Source organism: Trachurus japonicus, chromosome 12, assembly GCF_045865225.1.
Source record: "Trachurus japonicus isolate A0001 chromosome 12, Traja_1.0".
Classification (NCBI taxonomy): domain Eukaryota; kingdom Metazoa; phylum Chordata; class Actinopteri; order Carangiformes; family Carangidae; genus Trachurus; species Trachurus japonicus.
This window is the reverse complement of record NC_140918.1, coordinates 19,090,790-19,104,278: the sequence shown is the minus strand read 5'-3', so window position 1 is coordinate 19,104,278 and position 13,489 is coordinate 19,090,790. Positions and strand designations below refer to the sequence as shown.

General features: G+C 41.7%; 1 protein-coding gene across 2 annotated transcripts in view; it reads right to left on the bottom strand.

The window, feature by feature from the left end:
• The window catches only part of sardh (sarcosine dehydrogenase), a 40,624-nt gene that overhangs the window by 11,126 nt on the left and 16,009 nt on the right, over positions 1-13,489 (bottom strand). For both annotated transcript variants that reach the window (XM_085793754.1, XM_085793755.1), the window contains exons 11-17: positions 8,943-9,033; positions 8,585-8,726; positions 4,574-4,657; positions 4,183-4,296; positions 3,625-3,763; positions 1,630-1,743; positions 702-849 (exon numbers count right to left, since the gene is read on the bottom strand). In XM_085793754.1, the coding sequence (XP_085649880.1) occupies positions 702-849; positions 1,630-1,743; positions 3,625-3,763; positions 4,183-4,296; positions 4,574-4,657; positions 8,585-8,726; positions 8,943-9,033 (832 nt within the window). The remainder of the gene's footprint in view (positions 1-701; positions 850-1,629; positions 1,744-3,624; positions 3,764-4,182; positions 4,297-4,573; positions 4,658-8,584; positions 8,727-8,942; positions 9,034-13,489) is intronic.

Genomic DNA, 13,489 nt, shown 5'->3' with positions numbered 1-13,489 from the left:
CCCTGAGGTAATATTATGCAATAGTTATGCTACAGAAATTGCAAAAATATAACGTTGGATCCAGACTAGAGATCTGAATTTGGTCAATTCTGAATTGAACAAACCTGATCTGAACCACTAGGTTCAAAAGGAGAAACCTAGCACTAAGAACATACAGTAGGTGTATGTCTTTAATATAATGGCTGACATTCCCAGGTCCTGCCAGCTTCATCTATTTAACCCCCCTTCAAATGTTGAGAGTATGTCTGCTCTGGGAAATCTTTATCATCATCACTTACTAAGAGTGAAAAATGGATCTAAATTTAATTTAACTGCAGGATTCAAAGCGACATGAAACTGCCAATGGCGATATTAAAGCGCAGGATTAACCTTGAACCTCCCTGTTCATATCAGCAGTTTTCAGTCCACCTCTGCCCCTGCACCTCATACGCCTACGGCCAAGTATTTGAGAATAGCCACTTAACCTGCTCTCCTCGTATTGATCCAGCGGCTCCTCTTTTCACTTATCCCCACACCTCCCATGTCCAGGACGTGAATCATAACCCATCGTCAGGCCAATCAGTTACCTTCTCCTCCTCTCTTTGCCCTCAACTCACTCCTTTTGTCCCTTTCTCCCTTGGATCCATAAATCATAACAATGTTTCCATTAATTCTCATTCTCTCCTTCACTCCCCCTTCTTCTTTTCTTTTCTTTTCCCCACCTCTTTGGCCCCTGGATGCTGATCATCCCCATGTCCTCAGAGTGGTCTGTCAGCTGGCAGCGGAAACCTTGGTCCTGAAGAACCGTTCTGATGTGGTTCCAGTTGTGTTCTGCGACACCGCCTCCGATGGCCAGGTAGTATGCGTCACCTGGAATAAGGTGGGAGAGGAAAGAAACAGTAAAAGAGAGTGAGACAGAAAAACAGTCACAGATCAGACAAGTGACAGAAAACATAAAGTAGAAAAACAAATTGACAACAACAGATGGAGCATATGAACTGGAAAAACACACAAATGAAACGACGACAGAGGTTAAATGTTCTTTAAAGAGCAATCACTTCTCTGGAGCAGTGAATATAATGGAGAATGTAATGAAGACGAAGAGGCAGGGAGTCTGCTTATTTTTTGATAGGGCACAGCCAAGCAAAGCAACTTCTCTTTTCCATATTTCATCTGCTTCGTTGCAAATGTCTTGTGTTTCTTGTGTCAGTGTTTTTTTTTGTTGCTGTTGTGTTATGCAAATTAAAAATGATGAAAAAAATGAGCTGGTGGAGGGGAAAAGAGAAGTAGGTGAATCACTGATAGAGATTTCAAACAGATTGAATTGTGTATGATAGGGAACAATAGACTGAACAGATAATAGAGTGATAAATACAGCAGCACTGATAGGTAAACAGAACAATAGAACAATAAACAGAGCGGTGCAAAAACAACAGTAAATCCAAAAGAAGAAACAACAGAGTGGCAGGTAATATCCAACAGGAAATAAAACACAGAAGTTAAAAACAGTGACGGAATGACAAACAGAATAACGGATAATGTACAACCCAACAGATAAAACAGTAAAGCAGAAAAAATATGGAAACAGCACACACACACACACACCCATATAGTACACCCACACACATACACACACACTGTGTTTCTCACCATCAGATTCTGGTGCCAGGGGCAGGTTGGCAGCACCAGGCTCCAGTCTGCTCACTGTCAGGTCAGCCTCCGCCCCTCCTCTTTTATTCAGCATGCAGGTGTACACAGTGGAGCCTGAAACACACACATAAACAATTAATTCCCGCGGCATAATTTGTAGGGCGATTTGAAGTGCACAGGCTCTAGGAACCGCGTCGACAGAAATCTGGAAAATCTGAGGTCAGTCTTCTCTGTGTGTTTTATTTTCCCCTGCTCCACATGTGTGATACAGTTTAAATTCCTCGAATAACCTCAAATGTACCTACAGTACACCTCTTTCATAACTTTGTTATCTTTAAGGGGGAATCATTTTCAAACTCTGCCTTCAGGGACGACACGTGGCCCCGACCACATGCGACCCATGTCTTTTTGAGCAATAGTTACCAAGGAAACGCCTGAAATATGAACCTCATTAAAAAACTGTAATGACTGCTGAGAGCGTCACTTAACAAAGACATTCATAATGAATACATCCTAAAATAATTTACTAATGAATGAAGTCTGTACCTAATGACAAGAGACAAAATGATGACATGTCTGTCATCCATTGGCTGATGGCTGCCGTGACATGCTAATATGTGACTGTCCCTTAGTCATCTCTCATCTGACTGAATAATTGATGATACAGTTTCAATCTGTCAAAAGTATTAAAGAAAACGTTGTCTCAATGTGTCAACGAAGCATAAGTTTCCCCTCTGGGACATGAAATATTCTCTGATTAAGGACTGTAACTGCTGTATATCAACAACTGGGAATGAGAAGTAGAAGGAGCAGGACAAAAAGACAAAGAGCGAGGTCGGGTGATGCGTCATCTAATTTTTGAGAAGCTACTTCCCTGGAGCAGCTGGTGATCTCACACAAGAAATCAAGATCAAGAGACAACAGAATATTAATTTACCGATTTCCTGGGTGCTCTCTGTACAAGCTTAAAGGAGGATTTACCCAGTCAGAGCCTGTCTTAAAGGTCTGAGGGAGTATTTCTGCATTTGTGAAGTTTTTTGAGAGAGCTGCATGAGATCTGATTAATTGCCATAAGTGATGTCTCTTGAGTCAAGCTCTGTTGGGTCTGATGACAGGTTTTAATTTTGAAATAAAGAAAAAAAAAATCAGAGGCTGTGAAAATGGGAAGAAGTAAAACTTGCCGGACCCCTGCAGCTCATTCCTCCGTGGCCCCAAGTCCCCATAGAAATTCTGACACTCTTACATGAGTATGATTAACAATTGGTGGGGAGTTATTCAAGCAAATAAGTGTTACACTAGGTTTATAATTTGTTTAACAAGAGAAAGACTGAAAATCCATGGTCAAAACTGATGATGCAGAAGCTGAAGTATCCTGACTACCCACCATAGAGTCAAAGTTAAAAAAAAGTTAACTTAAAGCACTTTCATTGAGATAAGGTCTAAATTGAAGTATTCCCCAGCAATCCCAGGCAGTTCTTATTATACGTTTGTATGTCGCACATAAAACCAGCCATTTTTCCTATACCTGATTCGTCACTAAAACATATTGAAATCCTACACAAAAAAGCACAAATGCAAATGTCCAATGCAGCATTTTTCAGAGCTTGGTGGGATATTGGTGTCAAAAAAACAGTGATCTAATCTAAAGAATAACAACAAATCTAAAGAATAACAACAAATAAAGTGGGAATGTGAAGAAAGTGGAGGGGGAAAAAGTATCAAGAGCTCTTGAAGCTCTGTCCTACACATCTTGCTGGTTTTAAAAAAAGTTCAAAACGATTAGGGAGGAAGACTCCCCTGCTACCGCTTTCACCAGCACCTCTGAGGGACGATACACTTACAACTGTTTTTCTAATGTGCTGGCATCTCGTTTGGTCCCTCTGTCCATGTATCTGTCCTCTTCATTCTGTCAAAATGTTCCTCCCATCTGTGCGTGTCTAAGCAATAATGTGTGTGTGTGTTTGTGTGCATCAGTGGCAGAGTAGTCTGACTGACCTGGCTTCTTGTTGACATCAGCGGTGAACAGCCAATCGGCCGCCTTCTTGGCATCTGGTCCAGTGAGATAGAACTTTCCGAAGTAGGACATGTCAAACACAGCCACACCGTGTCTACACGAGAGGCACTCGCTCTTGATCTGAATTTAGTCCAAAACAGAAATCACAACACAGACATCCAATTAACAGAGACCTTGACGTTTCATAAAGACATTCACTTTCTGTTTTTGTCATCTCTAAAATGATTGTGTGTCTTTGGAGTTGGGCAGCATCCAGTGGAATTAAGATGAAAACAATGACAGTGTTTTGATGTCATGATTGGTCTTTCTCTCTTTGTGCTGTGTCCTCCAAGCTGTTGGTTTAGTTTGTTGTTGAGCCCAGTGTCCATTTCCCATGAGGACACATGCACCCATGCCTCATGGGCACCTACAAAGAGTGTTCGTACTCATCTGTTCACCCTAGATTATTAGGTATTTGGTTATTTGCATGCACTTTAATGAATGCTGTTCTACTCAGGAACACACACGGTCACACACACTTTTACTCTTGGGAGTCTTACCACGTCGTGATGTGGAGGGAAGTCAAAGGTGTACTCCTTCCCCAGCAGTTTATTGTATCTGTAGTCCACATTTTTCTTGATGTCATACGCTCCATAGTAATCATAGTCTTTAACCTTTACAAAACACCAGGAAACAAACGGTTAGAGGCTAATTAATCATTATTGTTTTTCAATTATACAGATAAAGCACTGCATTTGATGCTGTGTCAGTGTTGTTCATTATTGGCAGTCAACCAGCAGTTTCTATCTCGCTAGCCTATGTGAGAAAATTACCATTAATTGTTTATGTCTTACCAAATAACAATTGTCAGTATGTAAATGTATATAAATCATTTGCATACATGTGCTTGTGTACAGTGTGTGTGTGTCTTTGTGTAAATCTGTGTCTCACAGGAGCAGGTCCTTCTTTGTTGAACCAGCCAGGTCTCTCCCAGCCGTGTCTCTCCTGGAATACACAGCCCTGCTCCGTCAGCACCTACAACAAACACACGCACGCACACACACACAAAGAGGTCAAACCAGGACAGACATGAGGATATTTACTGTGTTTACTTTGGCACGAATCGTTATTCTTTTTTCATTCTATTCAAAGGCACACATTCACAAAATTCACACATTTCTATCACCATAAATTAATTCTCCTATTAGTGAAAAAATATGCTAACAGAGCAAACGCACAAATCTTGTTCAGGAGCTTCTTGATCCCAGTTTTTGTGTATTTATAGCAGCACTTATCGATTTCTTGTGGTTACTTGGGGGCAGCAGAACAAGCTGTAACTACAATATTGACATGACATCTCATTACACATCAAGGAGATACAGAGCAATGGCAGCACGTGTTTGGAGTTGTTCTGACCTCTTTTTCTTTTAGCTCTGTTTTGGTCTCTGCCATCCACTGAGTAACTTATCTGTCTCTTTATGGGCTAAATGCTCCACTAAGTTCACCATCAACTTGCTAAATAAGTGGTAGCTACAGTATATGGTATTTGGTGCTGGGCCGGTTGTGTCATCGCACATCAGTGTAAACAGCTGTCTGATGCAACAGCAAGGATGTTAGATAAAAAGCTGTGAGACTATGTAGTAAACCTGAACCAAAACAATGAACTGACACTAAAACAGCCCACAGAGCTGCAGAACTATACTGATTCTATGTGGTTGCGTCACTACACACAATTTTTTTTCACATTTCAGTCATTTGATACATTGTTGATATAAAAACAATGAATGGACAGTGCAGTTTAAAAGACGCTACAACACGATACAAGGAGCAACAATTTATCTTAATGCAACGGGAGGAACTGATAAGAAGTGTCAGTAAAACCCTCTTTTAGCTCAAAGTGTTGCAAACATAGTACACTTGTTAATTCTTGATCTTTTGAACAGTGTTGAAATAAGACATTTCAGTGCTCACCATCCTCCTTGTTAAAACTGACAGTCGCCCACAGTTGCTAGGTATGTTGTGCTATGCTCTCCTCCTAGCAGGCAGTTAGCTGTCTCTTGCCAAAACTTCCCACACTGAGCTATATTTACCATCAGTGCTACCGAGGTGGAGAAAATGTGTGAGCAGCAGTGTCAGAGATGGCCTGTTTGTGCTCTGAAATAAGCTTGTATTGCCTCCTAAAAGTAGACAGTCTCATTACTTGCACAGGGATAACTTCCTCGGCCAATGAAATCCCTTAAGTACCTCTTAGCCATAATACATGTCGTCATGATTGGGAGCCAAGTAGTATCGCGAACAAAAGCTCATTTGAAAAATAATAATTAGACTTTTCCAATGTTTTTCCCCTTCTCCGCTCTGCCACCCCTACATTTATCTGAGGCTCTCCAACAGCAGGAAGGCTGGTTGCTAGGTGATGGCCCTCGACAAGTGATTAGCTGGGCTCTAATGGGCTTGCAGCTGAGGGCTGGACGGAGCCAGCCGCTGCCGCACAGGGACCGTGCTCTCCTTCAACGGTCTGGCTACCTGAGACCAGCGTCAGTGCTCCAGTCGGCCAACATCAAATCTGGTGCTGTGATTACAATGACCGGCCGTAACTATGACGATGGCTGTGCCTGCACTTGTTATCGTGCAGATTATTAAGGACACACCACATCAAACAGTGTTAACTGATATGGGAAGGTGAATGTGATAACAACAGGTGCTGTTCTGCAGAGCTGACATGGGCAGTAGCAGTAGTGAGCTGCCAATGCGTGGTGTTACAGAGGGAAAAAAAGGTGCAAGTGTTATGACACATATCATACGTCAATGCCATGTTGCTCTTAAGACAGGTGGTGGAGCGCTATATACATCATAAATTGAGCTTTGCATTGTGTATAAATTATGCAAAGCTCATCCTTTATGTTTTATCACTTATTTTTTCCCCAAAATCTCACATTTTTATACATTTCTTGTATATTCCTGTTTTTCATACCTGTTGCACGTTATTCATGCACAGTATATCTGTAAGATCTTATATCAAACCAAACTCTCGCAGCTCTGTGTAACTTAAGTGTTTTTATATAATTTCCTGTTTGTTAGGATGTTTTTGCATTCTTGTCTCCTGTTCTCATAATTTTCTTAAATGTCTCCTCTATGAGGATGATGAGCTGCTGATTATGGGTCAAACTGCATAGTACCTCAAATGGTATTTAAAAAGTCTGTTTTGTTGTTTGTTGTCAATGTGATTTCAACTTGTTTACTGTAAGTAAAGGACCAAATTAGATAGCAGTTAATCCCAAAAAAAAAAAAAAAAGTGAGGTCACACTCCACAAACTGAAAAACATTTAAAAAGTTACCCTACCTTCATGCCTTTTGACTGCTCATTCAGTACAAAAAAGCCCTTTGGGAAAGCTGTTTAATTATGCACGAAAGGTGTCAGGGAAGCTAAATATAATGAGCTCTGAGAAAGCTGTATACATGAGCTACAAAATACACTGACAACACTACTAATGCAATTTGTGTAACAGTAATCTGTTCTGAAGAAATGCCTGCATGCGTGAGTGGGGGTAGAAATTGCAACAGTTAAAGGTAAATGAAGTCTGGAACAGGAAAGCATGGCTAAGTGGGTCATTAATGCATAAAATATGGTGGTGGGTTCCCATTAAGAGCTTGTGTCGGGCTAAGCAGAGAAAGAAAGGAAGCTGTGAAACGTCCAGGACCAGGCTCATTTATAGTATAGTGTGTCATTTATAGTCATGTTGGCAGGGATGACATTAATAAATACGTTACACTGCTAAAACCGTTTAAATTCTTTCCACATGGGTCTGAATTTGCTATTTGCCTCTGGTTTTGAGCGGGAGAACATGAGGAGAGAGATTGGGAGACAGACAGAAAAGTAATGAGGGTGACGGAGCTAAACTATACTGAGAGATAGGGTCAGTATTTCAGCATGGTGAAATAATGACAGCCAAGAAAGCACACAGAGCAAGATGTACTTTATTCATTGTCTTCTCTGTGCAGTCATGCACACAGATGTTCGAGGCTGAACAACCTGAGGTTTGGGCAGCATCGTTTAAATGCTGATTTGCTCAATCACCACATTATCGTCTCAATTAGCCAATCAGACAGTGAGGTTAAAGAGGCTAATAGAGGGATAGAAACAGCAGTACCTCTTTTTTTCCTCTCACACAGGAAGAAGGAGAGACACACACTAAATGTGAATAGGATGGAGGATGAATTGTGTTGGAATAATGTCAAAATGAGAGAATATTAGATGGGAGGAACATGAGAAAGAATGGCTGAAGGAGAGAGAAGTAAAGAATCTGACGGGCAGAAGGGAAAAAGGAATGAGTCATACAACCTTTAAAAATATAGGACATGATCAAAGACGACTGGTCGGGTTTTATGGCAGAGGAGTTGCTATGTGACTTAAAGAGGTGAACTGGTGTCACTTATGTTGGGAAACCTCATCAACGCAGGTCCAAGAAGTTTCCCATCAGTTATGACACAGCCAAAAGGTTTCCTTCTGTCTAAATCCTCAGAGATACGCAACACTGCCCACAGATTCTCTCTGAAAGCAAAAGCCCTGGCTTGCTTACCCACCTGTGTGCAGCCAAAGATAGGCTTTGCATTTATGAGATCCAGGAAGAAAGCATATATTTATATAGCCTTGTAACATTACCCACTGAACATACAAACACTATATATATTCAGGATGGGAAACATAACAGGAGCACCCATCACCTTTACACAATAACTCCACAAAGCATGTATGATGCATTCATCTATGCATTTGTGTTTTTACCAATTTTACTGTTTGGTATCATATACCTTAAATACTGTATAATACTGTATAAACCTGTGCTTATCCAACTTAGAATGACTCATCAAACCAGACTTGAAAGGCGTCTGACTAACTCACACAGGAAATACGGTGCATTAGAGAACTTTTTGAGAAACATCCCGTTCAACTGCCCGCCATACCTGATGGAAAGGGTCCTTCCTCATGTTTCGGCTGGCCAGCGGCTCATCAAAAGGGAACACCACAGAGTAGTTTTTAGCGTACGACTCATGGCTCCTCTCTCTGATCCAGCGTTTGTTGTCTGTCAGCGAGTTGTGGAAACGTCTGGGGGGGATTCAAAAGATTAATGATCATTAAAAGTCACAATCGTTCAGACTTCATTAAATCCTTATTATCATTCCGGTGACTGCTGCCCTTTGATAACATCAGAAGGTCAAAATCATGTTCGGCTTTTGTAGAGTTGCACCGGAGCTGTTAAAACTTCCTGTGGTAACTGCCACTGCTCATGTGTTTCCATACAGTCTTTGTGCATTAATGTACCTGATGTCGTATCCATACATATCCCTTTCAGGGCGGCCATGTATGATCCAGTGAGCCAGCTCTCTACCACACCCACCTCCAAGCATCATACCTGCCATGAAAAGAGCAAAGATGACACAGAAACCGTTATGAGCAGCACAACCAGCTCTTTACAGAAAACACTTGAAATACTACTGAGGAAACTAGATCTTTAATGTATTAAACATCAAGTCCAGCTTATTGAACACAAGTTTTTCCTTTTGAATCCGTCTTTATAAACAATTCTTAATTAAATATCTTAGCTTTAATCACTAAAGATGATTTCCACTATCGTTAAATGTCCATCCTAAATCTCCAGAGGTGACAGCACTATTTTAGACTGGTGAGGTTATAAAATACGTCATCTTGGGCAGAGACGTTCACATTTTATTAATTGAATGATTCAGCAATCAATTAAAAAGAAGCGACGAATTAAATAATAATGAAAATAATGGTTAGTAGCAGAATGAACACAGTTTTTAATCCGATTATCAGAGATTATTGGGTCCACTGCACAAGAGAAGAGAAGAGAAGAGAAGAGAAGAGAAGAGAAGAGAAGAGAAGAGAAGAGAAGAGAAGAGTTTTTGTCCTCTGCTACAGCCTCTACATGTCATAACCTACAGAGGATTGTTTTGACCTTTGTTCCATCATTTGACCCTCGCTCACAGCTGCCCCTGAGCAATCTGACCTCATCAGCTGCACCCAGCGGCCGCAGCGTTCTGTTTATTTCAACTCCACCGACCAACAAACACTGGCAATTCAATATTTCATCCGTTTGGTCCCAAAACTGCTGGCTTAATGAGCTGCTCCCTTTTAGCAACCCCCTTCTTGTGCTGTGTTGCTGGTAATTTGCATATATCATATGTCTGTGTGCGTGCGTGCGTGCCTGAGTTCCTGCGCGTGCACATGTACACACCCACCCTGCATGTGCTGCGAGCACAACATCAATATGCAGCTGCACGAGCAGGGTGTCCTTGCACCCCTCCTTCATCCCTCCATCTCCACCTCTCACAGCATCCCCTCTCCCTCCGTCTCTCAGCGCTTCACTCATCTTGCGGGCACTGTCACTCCGGGTCAAGCCTGGGTGGACGTTTGAATGGCGGGCGGCAAGGATGGATGGATGGATGGATGGGTGGATGGGTGGATGGGTGGATGCAGAGATGGAGAGATAGGGAGAGGAGGATGGCAAGGGGTGGGTGGAGGGGTGGTGAGCAAGATCTCCCACGATACTGTGGAGACAACCAGCAAGGCGAGGTGGCACTGATAAATGTCACCAAAGATAACCTTGCTGATGTGTGAGTGTGCGTCTTCGTGTGAGCCCTCATGCTTGTGTTTCCACTCATCATGTCACCCCCTCCTCTCCGACTTTGTACTTGCTATCGGTGTCTCACTCCATTATTGTTCATTTATGCTGCGCAAACATTTGTGGCTTTCTATGTCATTATTCTTCATTCCCTCTTCTCTCCTCTGTATTTCTCTCAGGTAGTCTTCAGATACCTGCTCTCCCTCTTCTCCGACATTTGTATTTACAGCGATGTCCCTGGCAATTTAAAAGATGCCTTTAAAAAAAAGGAGAGAAAACAAACACGCTTGTATTCACTCCTCTTTACCATAGCAACCCAGTAACCATGTATTTGGTGATTTGCATGTGAAAAGACATTTAGGCATCTAGATACGGTCTACATTTAGATGGTGCTAAATCTGGTTGAACTACAGTTACTGCCTTGTGGTTGTATGTCTCCAACTATCAGCCAGGTTGGAAAGGAAAGATTCCTGAGGTAGCACTGAATAATGGCCGGAGGTGTTTTTGCAGTTTTATCAGTTCACCCTCGAGTCTAAGCGAACGCTTGTGCCAGATTTAAAGAATTTCCTTAAGGCATTGCTGAGATATCGCGGTCACAAGAATGGAGTGTGAGGATATACTGACTGACACCTCAAAAACAGTTACAAATGTATGCTTTCTAGAGTCTCAGGTTCTGTTTAAAACTGCATTTTGGTAAATGCTCTTACCAACGCAATGTCTGCACATTTAGCCTGGAGCTGGAACTGCATTCAATTGTTGACAGGTTAGCTCTTGTTTGACCAAAGTTCAAACACACTGTCTGCTACCAACAAATGAATAAATGTATGTCCACCAAGCATGTACGTGCAGCATCTTGATTTCCTATCTCTCTCTCTCTCTCTCTCTGGAGCAGCTCCTCCACATCCTCTATTAAAGTGCAACTGTAACTAGATTGGGGAATGAAATCTTGTTGATTTTTGCTTCACTGACTATCCCCACAAAAAGCATCACACCAGTGAACCCGATGGTTTTCCCAGCCTTCATAGTAGGCAATTTACTGTGCCTCATAATGTTATAAAAAAAAAGGCTCAGCTAGCTTTAATACTTGAGAATGTGCTGAATATGGCTGTGCTTATGAAGAAGACGGTGGTGCAGCTGGGTTAAAGGACCCAGCAGTTAAAAGCAATTAAAGAGTTATTCATTGCTTGGTGGCACAAATGAACTCCACCAAGTGAAACAAAACAACTGGGGGCTTAAAAAGTTACAGTCAACTCAATGATGGATTTTTTTCTTAATGTGAATCGATTTTTTCCCTCTGGTTTATGAATTATCTTCCATTTCTTGCCTTGCCTTGAGCCATATAAGCTGCTGGGGTTCGTGTGTGTTTGTGCGATGAAATGAATTGGACAGACGACTTTTCCCATGCCAGAAGGGACATAGTGACAAGGGGAAGAGAGAGTGACAGGAGGAATTACGGAGGACACAGGGAAAAGCAAATATTCAAGCAGCTCCTTTGATAAAAGTTTCTATTGTGTATTTGCATGGAATGACGGTGTGTAAATCAGATATGTAAAAGGCATTGGACCACTGTTTTGCAGGGCTGGTGGAAAAATCCCTTATCATAAAAGGCACTGCTGCCATGTGTGGTATTATTGATGCTGGGCCCATTTCGATTAACTTAGTCCCAGCATGGCTTTAAAACATGATCTGGATGATGAGGGAGCAGCAAAATTTCCTCTACCTCCATACAGATAGGAATGTTTGTTTTTATTTGCATAGAAAGACTGTTTTAATTTAAAAGTGTGGCCATCATAATTTTTCTTTCAACATAATATCATCCATCGCAACATCCTAAAGTCCAATGTTATGTTTTCCATTACCCATTTGTCTGACAAACAATTCCAAAATCAAAGAACTATATGTTGATAGACTAACCACTTAATATGAGCCCTTTTTTAACTTGATTATGGATTAATGACTGACCTACAAACAGACAGGGAGAAGGTGCTGAAGAAGTGCATTGATGCAGCATTGATTTTTAAAAAATACCCAACATAGAAATGAGAATGACTACATTTCTGAAGCAAAAAAATCAAGGGTACCCCAGTGTTCATTACTTTACATATATATATCTGATTATGTGCTAGCATTGACTTTTATTTCACTGCTATGCAGATAATACCCAACTATACCTCTCACTCCCACCAGGTTCCTCCAGTGTCAGCCCAGTTTTCAGCTTGTTTATCATACATATCCACATGGCTGAAAAACACAACATTCAACTAAACCTTACTAAGACTGGTCATCAAGTATATTTTTTTTACCTTTAATTGATAGGATAGTTGACAGGGACAGGAAATGGGGAGGCAGAGAGAAGGGGAATGACATGCAGCAAAGGGCCACATGGTTCTGGATTGGAACCACTGAGCTACACGACGCCCCAAGACTGGCCATCTTGATCATCCTGACTAATAAATCTCTCTGCAAAAATATCAATGATGACTAGCAGTTATCCTATCCCACACACTCCACTTCTGGTTGCACTGCTTTGCACTTTATGACACCAACTGGCTCACTATGCCACCATCAGTAAGTACAGGCTGTGGTTACTGCTTTCCGCGACTAATGCAATCCCCTCCTAATGGGTGCTTTCCCATCTTCAGAGAAATCCTCACGGATGGTCCGGAATACAGCGGCAGATCTGATTTTTGATCAACCCAACAAAGGGCATGTCAGTCTGCTGCTGATTGACCTCCACTGTCTGTCCATGGCCATCCAAATCAAATTCAAGTCACTAATGCCTGTGCCCACAGACTGACATCAGAGTCTTCACCCATCTGGCTGTATTCAATCACCAGGGCTTGTGCTCCATTGTCTGGCATTTCTATACCTGCATACAAGGCAATCCGCTGAAGATGCAATTAAAGCAGGGCCTTCTCTCTTTTATTTTCAAGAATCTCAACAGCCCCTCCTCTCCCTAACACCTCTAACATCCTAAAATACCTAACTCATCTCATACTGACTGTGCACTTCTTTATATGATGTCCTTGTACTTTGTCTTATTGAACAGATTTAGTACTTACTCCACAGTCTGGAGTGTTGTCCCCTACTTGTACGTCTCTCTGGATAAAAGCACCTGCCAAGAGAGTGGATGTAAATGCCATGTGTCACTTAGGACTCCACCTCTCTGCAGCTCCAAAGCCGTTGTCAAACTGTAGAGCTCAACCCTGTAATCATTTGCTCTAAT